The sequence below is a fragment of the Tachyglossus aculeatus genome, chromosome 16, assembly GCF_015852505.1.
Source record: "Tachyglossus aculeatus isolate mTacAcu1 chromosome 16, mTacAcu1.pri, whole genome shotgun sequence".
NCBI classification, from domain to species: Eukaryota; Metazoa; Chordata; class Mammalia; order Monotremata; family Tachyglossidae; genus Tachyglossus; species Tachyglossus aculeatus.
This window is the reverse complement of record NC_052081.1, coordinates 42,040,731-42,058,222: the sequence shown is the minus strand read 5'-3', so window position 1 is coordinate 42,058,222 and position 17,492 is coordinate 42,040,731. Positions and strand designations below refer to the sequence as shown.

The window sequence follows — 17,492 nt, the reverse complement described above, 5'->3', positions numbered from 1 at the left end:
CACAGTCTAGATGGGGGAGACAGAGAACAAAACAAAACATACTACCAAAATAAAATAGATAGAATAGATACAAGTAAAATAAATAGAGTAATAAATATGTACAAACATATATACAGGTGCTGTGGGGAAGGGAAGGAGGTAAGGTGGGGGGGATGGAGAGGGGGACGAGGGGGAGAGGAAGGAAGGGGCTCAGTCTGGGAAGGCCTCCTGGAGGAGGTGAGCTCTCAGTAGGGCTTTGAAGGGAGGAAGAGAGCTAGCTGGGCGGAGGGGCAGAGGGAGGGCATTCCAGGCCCGGGGGATGATGTGGGCTGGGGGTCGATGGCGGGACAGGCGAGAACGAGGCCAAACGGTGAGGAGATTAGCGGCGGAGGAGCGGAGGGTGTGGGCTGGGCTGGAGAAGGACAGAAGGGAGGTGAGGGAGGAGGGGGCGAGGGGATGGATGGACAGCCTGGAAGCCCAGGGGGAGGAGTTTATTATTGAGCACTTACTGTGTGCAGAGCACTGTACTAAGCGCTTGGGAAGTCCAAGTTGGCAACATATAGAGACGGTCCCTACCCAACAGCAGGCTCACAGTCTACTTACTGTGGCCAGAGCACAGCACTGAGCATTTGGGAGAGAACGATGTAACTGGGTTGGTAGACATGTTCCCTGCCCACAAGGAGCAGCTGTGTGGCCTAGTGGATGGAGCACGGTCTGAAAGTCAGAAGGACCTGGGTTCTAATCCTGGCTCTGCCCTTTACCTGCTGAGGACCTTGGGCAAATCACTTCACTTCTCTGTACTTTAGTTACCTCATCTGTAAAATGGGGATTAAGATTGTGAGCCCAGCATGGGACGTGGACTGTGTCCAACCTGATGAGCCTGTATCTACCTCAGCGCTTAGTAAGGGCTAAACAAATAACATTAAAAAACAAAACATACATACATACAAAAAACCCCGCTGTTGTGTTATACTCTCCCAAGCACTTGGAGCAGACAAGTCACTTAACTTCTCTGTGTCTCAGTTACCTCATCTGGAAAATGGGGATGAAAACCGTGAGCCCCCCGTGGGACAACCTGATCACCTTGTAACCTCCCCAGTGCTTAGAACAATGCTTTGCACATAGTAAGCGCTTAACAAATACCATCATCATCATAATCACTGTGCCCACAAAGCACACTAATTGATAAAAGGCTTGGCTGGCAGCCTGGCATTGACACTTGTCTGCTTGTTTTGTTTTGTTGTGTCTCCCCCTTCTAGACTGTGAGCCCATTGTTGGGTAGGGACTGTCTCCATATGTTGCCGATTTGTACTTCCCAAGCGCTTAGTACAGTGCTCTGCACACAGTAAGTGCTCAATAAATATGATTGAATGAATGAGTGAATGAATACTATGGCTACTGGATTGTCAACCAACAACAGGCTGACTGGCGTGGGCTGGGTTTCTCTCTGACTCAAGACAGTAAGTCTCCCTCTAGACGGTAAATTTGTTATGGGCAAGGGAGTGTGGCTGCTAATTCTGTTGTATTATACTCTCCCAAGCACTCAGTACAGTGCTCTGCACATACTAAGCATTCAGTAAATACCACTGATCGATTGGAATGGGAGGCGGTGATTTCCCACCCTTTAACCAAGAGGCCTTTCCCAATTTAAGCCCTCTTTCCCCGACTCCCTCTCCTTTCTGCATCGTCAGTCAGTCGTATTTATTGAGCGATGACTGTGTGCCCTTTGTCTACGCACTTGGATCTGAAGCCTTGGAGCATATGGTATCCGCCCCACAGCGCTTATGTACATAACTTTATTTATTTATATTAATGTGTCTCCTGCTCAGGACAAACTCCTTCTGGGCAGGAAACACTTACCAATCTCCCAAGTGCTCAGGGCAATGCTCTGCACACAGTAAGCACTAAAATACCAGTGATTGATCAAAATGACAGATCGGTGCTCAGGAAGAAAACGCAACCAAGTTACCTCGAAAATTAAAATACAAAATTTTATTGTAAATTGCACTCCCAAAAACACTGACATTGAGAACTACATATACATTAGAATATTTTTTACACACACACACGCACGCACACACACTCTCTCATAAAATTACAAATGTACAAACACCACTTCTATCATTTCAAGTCAGTATGGTGGGCATTTGAAAACCCAGAGGAAAATCTAAGGCGGATTTGCACTATTGGGGCTGGGTTTTAGCCCCTGGGGGTAGGATGAAAATCTCACAGGCAACGGATCAGCCCAACTCTGTTCATCTCCAGGACCACGAACATCACTGTTCTAGATCTAACTTAGTTTCTGAGGCCCAAGGCATCTAAAGACTCTGTTGGAAATGCCCAGGAAGACCAGGGTACCGCCTAAAAGCGCCAGGAAAATGGAGGCTCCTCGAAACTCTCTTCCAGCCCACGTCTGGGTGAGAGAAGGAAGAAGTCCAGCGGAAGACACTCCCCACTAGCCCCCGCTCGGAAATACAAAGGAAATGTTTAAAATAACCGGGTGTCAGAGCAGGTGCCCAATACTGGGTAATGCCCAGCGTTGGTAGCAGCAGTTGTTGAACTGGGCAGCCACCGCTATGAACGTCTGCCACCCGATCTCGAGCAACCTGTGATTTGCCCACTTTTCCTGGCAGGTGCCAGAACTCGTAGGTTTCACGGGAACAAAGTGGGAGGTGTTTGATGGAGAAAAGCACCAAAGAGGGCTACTGACACTGGATGAAGAAGCTGAAAAGGTCCAACCACATTATAGGAAAGGGGTCTGGGACCACCCCCAGGCCCCTCCAGGGTCCCGGACTCATTCCCAAGGTCTATTCTTAATGCGCTGCCAGGGGACACGGGAGATCTTGCCGGGAAGTTCAACGGACTGAAGGCAGGATCTTCTCAAGGTGGCTTTGGGTTCTGGCTGTGGGATTAAGGGAGAGCCGGGATCCATCCGGTTCTGGACTAGCTTTCCAAGTACCTGAAGATGCTCCGGGTCTGGGGGTTTGGGGCCGACGGGCTCTCCGCTCTGACACGTTTAGGGGGGGCTGTGGCCATCGCACCAGGGCCCCTTTTCTTCCCCTGGAAAGAAGGTGGTCAGGGTTATACAGAACTGCCCCACCCGCCCTGTCCGTGACGAAGCACTCCAGGCCCACTGAAACCGAATCTATTTGCCAGTCAAGTTTCCGCTGGTTTTCGGCGGCCTGCTGAAGCCTCAGCCCTCCTAAGGGGGATGGGAAGCGGAACCTGTTAAGAATCGGAGAGAGTCGGGGCCCCATTTCTCTTCCTTCCCCCACCTCCGGGTACCTGAGGTTTGGATGTTTCCGTCGCCGCCTCGCTCTTGACGGGGGACAGCGTGTGGAAGACGAAGTTTCGGGAGCTGCGGGGGGCGTTGGGGTTGACGTCGGACATGTTGGCGAGCTTCTGCAGCACGGTTTTGGGCTGATTGAGCAATGAGCCGGTCCGGAGCTGGAAGATCACAGCTTCCGTTACTCACGGGCCAGTCACTCGTGGGGGGGCCCGCCTGCATGGGTGAACAGGGCTCTCTCTGGCCCACCCTCCTCAATCAGGCAGTTTTTCAACATCTTTCCACTTCCCTTCACAACTGCAGGGTGGAGCGCAAGCTCCACGAGGGAGGGGAAAGTGTCACTTCTGTTTTATAATAATGGCATTTATTAAGCGCTTACTATGTGCAAAGCACCGTTCTAAGCGCTGGGGAGGTTACAAGGTGAACAGGTTGTCCCACGGGGGGCTCACGGTTTTCATCCCCATTTTCCAGATGAGGGAACTGAGGCACAGAGAAGTGACTTGCCCCAAGTCACACAGCTGACGATTGGCGGAGCCGGGATTTGAACCCATGACCTCTGACTCCAAAGCCCGTGCTCTTTCCACTGAGCCACGCTGCTTCTCTAGTTTTGTACTTCCCAAGCGCTAAGTAAATTGCACTGCATTCAGGGGGTGCTCAATAAGTACGCCTGGAGAAGCCATTTGGCCTAGCGGAAGGAGTTCGGGCCTCTCAGGTTGGACACAGTCCCTTTCCCAGTTGGGGCTCACACTCTTAATCCCCATTTTATCGACGGGGTAACTGAGTCCTGGAGATATTAAGTGACTTGCCCCAGGTCACACAGTAGATACGTGGCAGAGCCGGGATTAGAACCCAGTCCATGCTCTATCCATTAAGCCACACTGCGTCTCTACAGCTTGCCTGCTGTGTGGCCTTGTGCAAGTTGCTTAACTTTTGTACCTGTTTCCTCATCTGTAAAATGGAGATTAAATGGTTATCCCTTCCCCTCAGTCTATAAGCCCCAGTGTCCTGATAATCTTATATTTTACCCCAAGTAAGCACTTGTATGTATGCATAGTAAGTACGTAAGCAGTGCTTACATAGTAAGCACTTGGCAAATACCACAGTTAGGATTATTTTGGGCAGGGAACATGTCTCCCAACTTTATTATATTGGATACAGCATGGTCCTGGGAGTCAGAAAGTCATGGGTTCTAATTCTGCCTCCGCCACTTGTCTGTTGTGCGACCTCGGGCAAGTCACTTCACTTCTCTGGGCCTTGGTTACCTCGTCTGTAAAATGGGGATCGAGACCGTGAGCCCCATGTGAGGCAGGGACTGTGCCCAGCCGAATTTCTTTGTATCTACCCCAGTGCTTAGTACAGTGCCAGGCGCATAGTAAGCACTTAACAAATACCATAAAAACAATTATTAATATTATTCTCCCAAGTATTTAGTACAGTGCCAGGCACATAGCAAGCACTTAACAAATACCATAAAAACAATTGTTAATATTATTCTCCCAAGTATTTAGTACAGTGCTCTGCACATGCTAAGCGCTCAATACAGCTGATTGATTGATTATTATTACCACTGATACTAGCGCTACCTGACAACAGCTCAGGCCCGGAGCTCCCGGCCCATCCCAGGTGACCACAAAGACTGTGCTTTGCACAACGCACTCCACTCCCGGCTCCCGATTCACCTCAGAAGCCAAGTGAGTACCAACCTTGGGCGTCCTGACGGGTTGGATGCCTTCAAAGGGGTTCCTGGGTAAGGCTTTAGTGTCCCGAACAACAACTGCCACTGGTGTGACTGAGGACAGAAAAGGGCTTATTCAGCTGAGACCACCCTTTCAGACTTCGACACGTACCTGACCGGACGAGGAATGCTTTTGACAGGAGAGGAGCCTTGCTGAGAAAAGCAGAGCCCAGAATAAACACGCAATTCTACACTGTTCAAGAAGCCCGGTGTGCCACATGATCAGCCCAGTCAAAAACGAACTTAAATAAAGTTCCTCTCTTGTCTCTCCTCTTGTCAGACCCCAGCGTGGCAGGGAAGGAAGAGCGTGAATCGGCCGGCGCGCGCGCGGGGCTCTGTCTCTCGCCCTTTGGCCGAGGGGCCCCTGATGGGCGGCATCAGACACCCGAGAGGACTGAAGAGCAAACTAATGATGCTGTTTTCACACTCTGAATCTCCGTGGAGCCCGGCCCCTCGGCCCCCAGGTTGGGTCCCGCCGCGGCCCGTGAGCCGCCTACGAATTTCTTGCAACCGGACGGGTGGCAATCGTATTTTCATGAAGACGTGAAAAATCAAACTAACCCCAGTGGCCAACGAGATGCCGAGAAAGAGAAAGAGCGGAATTCCCCGGGGGGCTGAGGGTCACCTCCGACCACCTGAACCTCGTCTTGGCCCATTTGGGGTAGCCCGGACCCAAGCGAGGAGCGGCGGGGTGGGGGGGGGGGGGACTTTCTCACCTTTTTTCTGAAGTGCTTTAACTGTGGCTTTTTTGGCCAACATCATAAACTGACTCTCTTCTCCAATTTCATCTTCCTCTTCGGCTTCAATTTTCCCCTGCTGGGCCTGAAAATAAATCCCACATCATCATCAGCCCGCAGACAGCTCTCTGGCCCCCGCTGCCCCAGAGGGACGCGGTATCAGCCGACGTGCCAGATTTGGGGTTCTGAAGCTGAGGAAATGGAGCACGCGTTCACGGTTGTTACCGGGTAACTGAAACAGAGGCTATTCTGCTCAAAGGGGGAAGCGGGAGAAGCAGCGGGGTCTAAGAGGAAGAACACGGGCCCTGGTGTCAGAGAACCTGGGTTCTAATCCCAGCTCTGCCATTCACCCTGCTCCGTGAACTTGGGCAGGTCACTTCTCTTCTCTGGGCCTTAGTTTCCTCCCCCGGAAAATGGAAATTCTAACCCTATTTTCCCTTTGACTTGAGCCGTAGGCCCCACTAGGGCCAGGGGCTGGGTCTGCTTTAATAATAATAACGTTGATATTTGTTAAACGCTTACTATGTGCCAGGCACTGTTCTAAGCACTGGGGTAGATAAAAGGTAATCAGGTTGTCCCACGTGGGGCTCACAGTCTTCATCCCCGGTTTACAGATGAGGGAACTGAGGCCCAGAGAAGTGACTTGACTTGCCCGAAGTCACACAGCTGACAAGTGGCGGAGCCGGGATTTGAACCCAGGACCTCTGACTCCAAAGCCCGTGCTCTTTCCACTGAGCCACGCTGTCTTGATTATCTTGTACTTATCCCAGCACTTGCTACAGTGCTTAGCATGTAGTTGTCATTTAGCAAATATTTCCATTATTAGACAGATTCCTGGGTGAATTCCTTCTGTTAGCTGAGGTGAGGTGAGTTATCCCCTCTACACATACACACAGCTCCACGCCTAGACAGTGGGCCAGGAATTTCTTCCCTCCAAGAGACGCAGTGACATTCAATCAGCTGCTTATTGAGAGCTTTCTGTGTGCTGAGCACTGTACTAAGTGCTTGAGAGAGTACACTATAACAGAGTCGGTAGACATTTCCTGCCCACAATGAGCTTACAGTCTAGAGGGGGAGATAGACACTTAAAAAAATTGAAGCCTAAAAATTACGGTATTTGTTAAGCACTTACTATGTGCCAGGCACCGTACTAAGCACTGGGACAGACACAAACTAATCGGGTTGGACATAGTCTCTGTTCCACACGGGACTCACAGTCTTAATCCCCATTTTACAGATGAGGAAACTGAGGAAGAGAGAAGTTAGGTGACTTGCCCAAGGTCACACAGTTGACATATGTACTTTCCAAGCACTTAGTACAAGTGCTCTGCACACGGTAAGTGCTTGATAAATATGAATGAATGAAATGGTGGGGCCGGGATTAGAACCCAGTCCTTCTAACTTCCTGGCCCATACTCTCTTCACTAGACCATGCTGCTTCACTGATATAAATAAATAAATTACGGAGAAGCAGCGTGGCTCAATGGAAAAGAGCCCGGGCTTTGGAATCAGAGGTCACGGGTTCAAATCCCGGCTCCGCCAATTGTCAGCTGTGTGACTTGGGGCAAGTCACTTAACTTCTCTTAAAAGTCTTCTTAACTTTTCCTTTTAGACTGTGAGCCCACTGTTGGGTAGGGACTGTCTCTATATGTTGCCAACTTGTACTTCCCAAGCGCTTAGTACAGTGCTCTGCACACAGTAAGCGCTCAATAAATACGATTGATGATGATGATATGTACATAAGTCTCAATCAGCTGCTGAGAAGCAGCGTGGCTCAGCAGCAAGAGCGCGGGCTTTGGAGTCCGAGGTCATGGGTTTGAATCCCACCTCTGCCACTTGTCAGCTGTGTGACTTTGGGCAGGTCACTTCACTGGCCCTCAGTTACCTCATCTGTAGAACGGGGATAAAGACTGTGAGCCCCTCGTGGGACAACCTGATCACTTTGTATCCCCCCCACAGCGCTTAGAACAGTGCTTCGCCCATAGTAAGCACTTAACAAATGCCATTATTATCAAGGCCTTCCCAGACTGAGCCCCTTCCTTCCTCTCCCCCTCTTCCCCCTCCCCATCCCCTCCGTCTTACCTCCTTCCCTTCCCCACAGCACCTGTAGATATGTATATATGGTTGTACATATTTATTACTCTATTTATTTATTTTACTTGTACATATCTACCCTGTTTATTTTATTTTGTTAGTATGTTTGGTTTTGTTCTCCGTCTCCCCCTTTTAGACTGTGAGCCCACTGTTGGGGAGGGACTGTATACGTTGCCAATTTGTACTTCCCAAGCGCTTAGTCCAGTGCTCTGCACATAGTAAGCGCTCAATACGATTGATGATGATGATGATGATTATTATTATAAGTGCTGTGGGGCTGAAGAGGGGACGGGGTGGATAAAAGGAGTAGAATTATGAAGGGGTTCACTTCCGGGGCCCGTCTCCTTAAGCAAAGCATTGGCGGCTCCAGCACAGCTGGGTCCCCAGAGTCCCGCTGCTCCCCAGGAAGGAAGGGCAGGTAGCCAGGCAAACGGCGCGACCCCCAGCAGCCCCGCACACCCCCCCGGGTCCAGCGAGCTTCGCAGCTGTCGGGTACCTGGTCCCGCAGCCACTGCTCCCGTTCGATCCGCTCCTTCCTCCACTTGGCTTCCGTTTCGTCCAGCTGGCCTTCGTTCTGGTCCTCGGGATCCGAATCTCGCTGATGGAACATGTCCACCTGGGAAGCATCATCTAAACCGGGCCAGGGATGGCAGTCAGGTCTCCTCTAGCCCGATGGAGGGAAAGGGGAGGGTCTACCCAATCACCCAGCTCAACTCTGTAGTGACCGACAAGCCTTCCCCGGCCCAGAGAGGGGGTCAGCCCGCTGCCTTATGTTTGGTTTTGTTCTCTTTCTCCCCCTTTTAGACTGTTGGGTAGGGACTGTCTCTATATGTTGCCAATTTGTACTTCCCAAGTGCTTAGTACAGTGCTCTGCACATAGTAAGCGCTCAATAAATACGATTGATGATGATGATGCCTCGGGCGAAAGGAAAGTCTTTCCTGATTAATCGCTCTCCCCAGTTACCACCTCGGCACTTCTACACCAACTACGAACTCGAGTATCCCCAACTTATAATAACAACAACTATGGAAATTATTAAGTGCTTACTAGATGCCAAGCACTGTACTAAGCGCTAGAGGAGATACACGATCGTCAGGTTGGATACAGTCCCCATCCACATGGGGCTCACAGTCTACATAGAAGTGATTAGGATTTAATCCCCATTTTACAGATGGGGAAACTGAGTTACAGAGAAGTTAGGCAACTTGCCCAAACTCATCCAGCAGATAAGTCAAGGAACCGGGATTAGAACTCAGGCCCTCTAACTCACAGGCCCGTGTTCTTTCCACTAGGCCACACTGCTTCTCTACCTACCTGTCACACTTCTGTGCCTATCATTTACGTACAGAGAAGCAGCATGGCTCAGTGGAAAGAGCACGGGCTTTGGAGTCAGAGGTCATGGGTTCGAATCCCGACTCTGCTGCATGTCTGCTGTGTGATCTTGGGCAAGTCACTTACTTCTCTGGGCCTCAGTTACCTCATCTGTAAAATGGGGATTAAGACTGTGAGCCCCACGTGGACAACCTGATCACCCTGTATCCTCTCCAGCGCTTAGAACAGTGCTCTGCACATAGTAAGCGCTTAACAAATACCAATTATTATTATTATTATAGCCAGTAACTTAAGGATTTCACGCATCTGCCTATCTACTTTTCCTTTTTCTTCCTACCTCGGAGAAGCAGTATTAATAGTATTTACTACTTACTGTAGTAGCACTGTACTAAGCGCTGGGAGAGAATAGCCAGGTGGGAATTAGCCATGGTGCCTAACCCTCAGGGACTGTCTCCCCATGTTACTTCTTGACTGTAAGCTCCTTGAGAGCAGGGATCATGTCTAACTCCTCTATTCTACTCTCCCAGGTGCTTAGTACAGAGCTCTACACGAAGACGACGCTCAATAAACAGATGGGTAGTTAGCGCTGAATCAATTCCAGAATTATCCAGGTTGAGTCCGCTGGCAGAACTCCATCACTCACCTATGTTTTTCCAGCGGAATTTCCTCGTCCGCCCGGGACCGTCGCTGTGAAGGTCTCCATCGGCAAGGTATCTCTCTTGGTACAAACGCAACTGGCGCTTGTCGTCATCCAACAGAGTCTTCCTACAAAAGCCAGAAACGAGAGCGGAGCCCAGGTCAGTCTAGGGGGAGACGGGAAGTGACCGTCCCTTCCGACCCCAAGCGTTCGGATCTTCCTCCGTTCCCCCACCGGGGCTGCCCTGCACACTGACATGTGAATCCTGTTGATCTGATCCTGCAGTTCCTCCTCGGAAGGGAGTTCTTCGTCGATCACATCCTCTTCATATTCGTCCATCTCTTCCCCCTCGGACTCATCCTCGCTTCCCACTTCGCTCCCGGACACCTCCGCCTCGTCTTCCAGGAATTTTTTCAACCTCCTAGGGTGCACATTTTGAAAGTTGTTTATAAGACAAAGCCCGGCAGAAGGCACCTTTGAAAGAAAGTGAAAGGTGAGCCCCTCACCCTCCCACCCTGCCGCCTCCCACCTCAGAATCAAGGGTCACCGGCCGAGGCCATGGCACTGAGGTTTATGAGTGGTTTGAGTCCTTATGGACTGTACTATATACAAAAGAACACTGAGGAGAGGCTGGCAAGTGCAGGCCAGGCAACCTTTTCTTTGCAAAGCCACAAATGTCCCATCTCCACCTCCCCTGCAATTGGCCCATGGTCAGAGGAACGGAGTTCACCTAAGCACTTTGTTCTAAAATGTCACATCTACAATTTATTTCTATTAATATCTGTCTCCTCCTCTGGACTGTAAGCTTGCTGTGGGCAGGGAATGTGTCTGTTATATTGTACAAGTGCACAGTACAGTGCTCTGCACATGGTAAATGCTGACTGTGACTCCCAAGAGGCCGTCCCTGCTTAAGCCCTCTCTTTCCCAGCTCCTCCTTCCTTAAGTGTAGTCTATGCTGTTGGATCTGTGACCTTTGGGCATTTGATATTTACCCCACCCTCAACCCCACAGCACTTATGTACACATCTATAAATTACATGTTAAAAATTACTTATATTAACGCCTGTCTCTACCTCTAAACTGTAAGCTCACTGGGGGCAGGGAATATATCTACCAAATCTGTTTTATTCTACTCTCCCAAGTGCTTAGTATGGTGCTCTGCACAGAGTAAGCTCAAATACCACTGTTGATGATGATGGGCCACTAAAGGCAGAATCCCTCCCCTGGCTCTCGCTCTGAGCAGATCGAGCTGTTCTGATCCCCTCAGGAGGCTGATGAGAGGAGAAAAGGGAGAGAGGGAGGAGATGGGGGGCACAGAGAAGGGGACAGGGTGACAGGCGGTGGGATACATGGGGGAAAAAGACAGTGGGGCAGAGTGAAGGAAAAACCTCTGCCTAAAAGGGCCAGGTGCTTTGCTCTTATATAAAATCCAACGGAAAACCACTAGGCACAAACCAAAACAAATAAAGTTCTGGTTTTCAGCTATTAAAGCCCTCGTGGTCTGCCCTCAGTAATGTCCAGGCTGAGCCCAACAATCATTACAATTTTTTTTTCAGGGTTTCAGACTGCTGCAAGAGTGCTTCCTCATCGTCTTCTTCAGGGTCTTCCTCTTCAGGATCTTCCCCATCCGATTCACGAGTCTCCTCCTGCCAAGTGGAAAATCAATTCTGAGGCTGGACAGGAGGCAGGTTTTTATGGAAATGGTGTCTGCGAGCCCAAGTCCAAATGGCCCAATTTCCTTCCAGGAACCGCAGCAGCTTTCTGGCCCCAGTCGACTGGCCTCGGAGATACTGGGTGGCGAAGGAGCCGAAGGTATCTATTTGGGCAGGGAACGTGCCCGCCGACTCTGCCAACCGCTTTAGTACAGTGCTCTGCACACGGTAAGTGCTCAATAAACACCATTGATCATGATGATGATGGAACTCTGCAAAAGTCCCTTGGGTTCTCTCCTACTCACCTTCTCGCTGTCAACAGCCACGAGCTGAAATTCCCCAAACTCCTCCTCTTCCTCCTCACCTTCTTCTTCCCTAAAATGCAAACCAATGTGTAAAAAGCATGTGAACATTACTATTATTAATAATAGTAAAACTGTGGTATCGCTTTGTGTTTGGCGCTGGGGAAGGTGCAAGATGAGCAGACAAGACTCAGTCTTTATCTCCTTATGGTACTCACAATCAAAGGCAGGAAGAGTAGATGTCTTATTCCCATTTTACAGATGAGAAAACCGAAGCCCATAGAGGTTGAGCGGCTTGCTCAGGGTCACCCGGCAGGCTAGAATCCGGGTTTCCAGGCTTCCATTCCAATGCTCTTTCCACCAGGCCACACTACCCCCCCAATCAAGTCTTTCAGAGACACCCTCAAGGCCTCCCATTTCTGCTCGTCCACTTTTTTCTTGGCTGTGCTAGGCTCCTTCCCACAAGAGGTTGAGCTTCTGGGAGAAGTTGGGACACCAAGACCCCGGGGTTTGGGCGGGAGCATTAGCACCGACCCTGGCCCTCACCTGTCCGTCGGAAAGGAGCCCGAACAAAGTGCAAGTGCTTCTGCCATCGGATCGTCTGTATCCGGCTCCTTCTCCTGTTTGGAAGACTCGGAACAGGCTGGGGTGGAGGAACCTGCTATCGCAAAGAGCAGAAAAGAATCTCTGTTGAAATGACCTCCGGTCTCACACCCCACTTTGGGGGAAATGATGTGACAGCATTTCTTCTGTAGGCCGACTTACTGTATCTCGATCTCGTCTGTCTCGGCGCCGACCCCCGCCTACGTCCTGCCTGTGGCCTGGGACCCCCCCAACCCCGGCCCCGCTTTCTGTCTGACAGACCATCACTCTCCCCACCTTCAAAGCCTTATTAAAAGCACATCTCCTCCAAGAGGCCATCCCCTACCTTCCCCTATGGCCCCGAGGGGAGGGAGGGTCTTTACTGAAATGCAAAAGAGGGCCCCCAAGATGGCAGGTCCCCACCCCTTACCCTGAGAGGTGAATTTCCCCGAACAAAGGTTCAGCAGCTCCTCCATATCCTTTTTAGTGCTGTGCCCGAGCGGCGGTTTCTCAGCCTGCGACTTGAACTTCCCCGAACACAAGTCCAGCAGCTCATCCATGTTGGCATCCATTGCATTCTCATCCATACTAGCCAATGGCAGCCTGTCCTTGGAAGCCTGGTACTTATTCCGGTGATTCCCAACGTTTAAGAACCTAAGAGCATCGTTCTCCATGTTATTAGTGAGAACCGTCCTCGTTTCCCCTCCCCACCCTTCCCTCAGCACCACCTATGCACTTGGCTACCTACCTCTTAATAATAATAATGGTTAGTATTAAGCGCTTACTATGTGTCAAGCACTGTTCTAAGTGCTGGGCTAGATACAGGGTAATCAGGTTGTCCATGTGGGGCTCACAGTCCTAATCCCCATTTTACAAATGAGGTAACTGAGGCACAGAGAAATTAAATGACAGTCCCACGGTCACACAGCAGACAAGTGGTGGAGTCAGGATTAATAATGATGGCATTTGTTAAGCACTTACTATGTGCAAAGCACTGTTAGAACCCATTTATTACTCTATTTACTTATTTATTTTACTTGTACAGATCTATTCTATTTTATTTTGTTTATTTATTTTACTTGTACAGATCTATTCTATTTTATTTTGTTTATTTATTTTACTTGTACAGATCTATTCTATTTTATTTTGTTAATATGTTTGGTTTTGTTCTCTGTCTCCCCCTTCTAGACTGTGAGCCCACTGTTGGGTAGGGACTTTATACGTTGCCAACTTGTACTTCCCAAGCGCTTAGTACAGTGCTCTGCACACAGTAAGCGCTCAATAAATACGATTGATTGATTGATCTTCACCCCAGTTCCACGGCACTTATGTACATAATTTTATACTTTACTCTTTCCCCTCTGATTTATTTTGTCTTTAATGTCTGTCTCCCCTTGTAGGATTTTTTTTTTAATAGTACTTGTTAAGCTTTTATTGTGTGCCGGGCACTGAATTAAGCACTGGGGTACATACAAGCTAATCGGGTTCGACATCGTCCCTGTCCCACTTGGGGTTCACAGTCTAACTAGACTGTAAGTGCCTCCTGAGCAGAGATCGTTATCTACCAACTCTATTAATAGTTTTGTACTTTACCAAGCACCTCATACAGAAGTGCTCGATAAATATCACTGATTGATGGATTGATTGATAACCCAAATCCTCTGCATTGGGGTCAACTCCTCACTCTTCCCACCTCCACCGTCAAAATGTGCTCACCCTCTCTCATTTATAAGCGGCCCCGCAGCAAAATCGGAGGGTTCACTTCCCAAACAGGGCAGGGGGAAATCTAAACTTCAACCAACGATCAATGGCATTTATTGAGTGCTCGCTAAGTGCTGAACACTGCACTAAGCTCTTGGAAGAGCACATCCAAAGCGAGACCCAAGATCCGTGTCCTCAGGGACAACCTGATTGGGGCAAGGGACACCGACACAATTACTCCATCAGAACATTCAGCAAGTTCAGAGGAGGATTTACCCTTTTCCTGCCTGCCACCCCCGTCTCTGTCACCCATCAATCTCCACCTCTCTCACTGCCAAGTTCAGCTTCTCCTAAGTACCACTTATGAATGGCATTTTCGTTTTACATCTTAAAGCTCCTGCATGTTCATTTTGTGCTCATAAATATAATGCTGCTTAAACCTGACAATTGTGAAATATTATTTAAAGGCCACAGGTGTGCCTACAGAGGGAGAGAATAAAGACTCGGGGATACCTGGAGGGGAAAAAAGTGTTGAGAACCACTGCCACTGACTTTCAATTCATAGTGCCTGGAGAATGAGACTTTGTTTAAGCCAACAGGATATATTTTACCAGTGGTCCACCCCCTCCTTTTTCTCTGAGAAATCAACACCAAGTACATATGGAGGGACAGAAGTTAACTTTATTTTTAACAAAATCACCTGGCACCCAACCAGTATTTCTGCCCACAGGAACATGAAAGCGACTTACCCATCTGCATCCAACAGTTGGCTCTGGGTGTCATCTTCTAAGCAGAACTGAAACTGGGAATCTCCGGCGCCCAGAAAGAGAGTCTTGGGCTCCGGGGAGGCGGTGTACAGATCCTGGGAATCCTCGATAGGAAGTGAAGGTTCAGACAGCTTTCCTGAACTCTGTCAACAAAACCAAACCAAACAAAAGCCGGCCATTTTTCAAAATGTCACCCACTCACGTGACAACAAGCCAAAGCTGCTACTTGAAACTTTTCATCTCCTTGCAAGAAATGTCAGCTGAGTGGGGCGATGAGGAACAGAGAGGAAAGCAAAAAAATTTGCATCCCAAGAGCTTAGTACAGTGTGTTGCACCTGTTTTTACTACTACCTCTAGAAGATAGAATGTGTCTGATTATTGTTATATTCCCAAGCGCTTAGTACAGTGCTCTACACACAGAAAGCGCTCGATAAATACGACTGAATGAATGAATGAAAGAATGAACAGCAGACTGGTTAAGGGTTTTGGTTGTATCGCTTGAAGAGGAATGTTTCAACATCCTCTGTGGCTGGCATGAAGTCACAGCGTGACTACCAAAAATGGTGGACAACTTTTATTTAAAAATGACCAGAATCAGGACGTTCCCCCCTGCTTACCCTAAAAAACAAAGGAAAAAGGAGCCACTTCTCTCTTACCTTGGAAGCTGAGCTGATAAAACTCGTTCGAAAGAAGCCCGGGGAGGGTGACCTGAACCCCCCCATCGCAGGGAGGAGGCCAGCCCGCCCTGGCTGCTTGTTACAAGGCTGATAGCACGGAATCATGGAGCCAATCAACTCAAAGCTGCTGTTGTGGCTGCTCTCCTTTGTCAGCAACGAACATGAATCATCTTCTTCTGGAGAAAGAGAAACGGCTCTTAAGGGAGGGTTTGTTTGGAGCCGCCGAGAGTTGAGAATTAAATCTGTCAGGTACGATTCACAGGGGCGCCATTCAAATTCCGTGCTCCGATACGTTCGGGGAAGGTAAATTCTAGGGTAAAGCTTCATGGCACTAAAACCGATCTACCATCACATGATGTCAACTCCAAACCCAACTAAGGTGGGTTTGACCTCTTAAAATCTCTCAGTTGATCCAGAAAATGCCAACAGGTGTAGCCCTAACAGAAGATCAGTGTAGGGAGGTTCTGGCCACAGCCAAAAATGGGCTAAAAAATCATTAAGCTGTACCTATCGCTAACTGGGTCAAATCGTGATACCTGCGTTTCAGAGAAATGCGATCTCGTTCTTGATAAGGGAACATTTTGGAGAGAGAACTGTAGAATGGGCATCTAACTCCTCTTTTAACATTAAGTTCTCTAAAATGGAAGCAGCGTGGCCTAGTGGAAAGAGCCTAAGAATGAGAGGACTTGGTTTCTAATCTTGGCTCTGCCACTTGTCTGCTGTGTGCCCTTGGGCAGGTCACTTTACTTCTCTGTGGCTCAGTTTCAACAGTGCTCTGCACACAGTAAGCGCTCAATAAATACGACTGAATGAATGAACTGTCAAATGGGGATTCAATGCCTACCTCTCGATCCTACTTAGACTGTGAGCCCATGTGGAATAGGGACTATGTCCGATCTGTTTAACTTGTACCTATCCCAGCGCTTCGAATGGTGCTTGACACATAGGAAGCACTTAACAAATGCCATAATAATAATAGTGATGATGACGATATGAAAGGAGTCACACCACCTGATGGAAGTGATTTTGGAGGGGAGATGTCGTCCTCCTTTAGAAGCACTAAAAACCCTGTATGTAGCCCAGAGGGAATCCAGGAAAGAACAGCCGCCATCTTACCTAGTTTGCTAGGTCTTTTTCCCGAGCCTTCGTTGGTTTCACATTTTTCTTCAGCAGAGTATCTACAAAATTAAGAGCCAAAAATCGGATTCAGATTATCTGGAAGGAACACACTGGCCCAATTAGAAAGGGTTCCTCTCCGTACAGAATGCCATACCCCATCTTAGAAGAATTGTCCTTAAAGAGCAGCAACGTTGACTCTGATGTGGCAGGTTTGGGAACAGAACCGCAATCGGAGCTTCCAACCTCTCTGCTGCTGTTCAGGGCGCTCTGAAAGGTGTCTTTATCTCCCTCATCCCCCACTTTGTCTTCTGCCTCTTCGTCACCCAAAAGGAACTCTGCCGTCTTTATGGGAGAAGGAAAAAACAAAACAAAAACACTCAATTGGCTAAAAGACAAAATGCTCTTTGTTCCAAGTAACATCATTTTCAATCCTAAAACGAAACCCGGAATCACGGATCTGGCTAGACCCTGGACCTCTTGGGGGCAGGATCCACCCCAAAGGGTGATAGGAAGAAAAATCCCTGACATTTCCAGTGCTTGAATTTCAGCTCTGGTTGATAGGAAAGGACAGAGATTCTCCCTGCCTTAAAAGAGAAACCGAATCTTAGAAAAGGGTCAGTGATTTTACCCATCGTTCAGGGCAGAAGAGCCCAGGTTTCTCAACCGGGTTAAACTGGAAAGCAGCATGGCCTAGTGGAAAGAGCACGAGCTCGGGAGTCAGAGGACCTGAGTTCTAATCCCAGCTTTACTACTTATCTGCTATGTGACCTTGGCAAGTCACTCAACTTCTCTGTGCCCCAGTTACCTCATCTGTAAAATGGGGACTAAGATTGTGAGCCCCAAGCGGGACAAGGGACTGTGTCCAACACGACTTGCTTGTATCCACCTCAG

The 17,492-nt window shown here is 48.9% G+C and overlaps 1 protein-coding gene across 1 annotated transcript in view; it reads right to left on the bottom strand.

Annotated features, from left to right (window-relative positions):
• Positions 1 to 1,949: 1,949 nt before the first annotated feature.
• CLSPN (claspin) overlaps positions 1,950 to 17,492 on the bottom strand; it is a 35,093-nt gene continuing 19,550 nt past the window's right edge. Inside the window, exons 11-25 of the mRNA XM_038758514.1 lie at positions 16,756 to 16,943; positions 16,599 to 16,660; positions 15,462 to 15,658; positions 14,788 to 14,948; positions 12,768 to 12,991; positions 12,302 to 12,416; positions 11,759 to 11,828; positions 11,344 to 11,447; positions 10,058 to 10,222; positions 9,808 to 9,929; positions 8,328 to 8,461; positions 5,717 to 5,822; positions 4,969 to 5,054; positions 3,265 to 3,426; positions 1,950 to 3,039 (exon numbers count right to left, since the gene is read on the bottom strand). Of these exons, the coding sequence (XP_038614442.1) occupies positions 2,923 to 3,039; positions 3,265 to 3,426; positions 4,969 to 5,054; positions 5,717 to 5,822; positions 8,328 to 8,461; positions 9,808 to 9,929; positions 10,058 to 10,222; positions 11,344 to 11,447; positions 11,759 to 11,828; positions 12,302 to 12,416; positions 12,768 to 12,991; positions 14,788 to 14,948; positions 15,462 to 15,658; positions 16,599 to 16,660; positions 16,756 to 16,943 (2,013 nt within the window). The 3' untranslated portion in view covers positions 1,950 to 2,922. The remainder of the gene's footprint in view (positions 3,040 to 3,264; positions 3,427 to 4,968; positions 5,055 to 5,716; positions 5,823 to 8,327; positions 8,462 to 9,807; positions 9,930 to 10,057; positions 10,223 to 11,343; positions 11,448 to 11,758; positions 11,829 to 12,301; positions 12,417 to 12,767; positions 12,992 to 14,787; positions 14,949 to 15,461; positions 15,659 to 16,598; positions 16,661 to 16,755; positions 16,944 to 17,492) is intronic.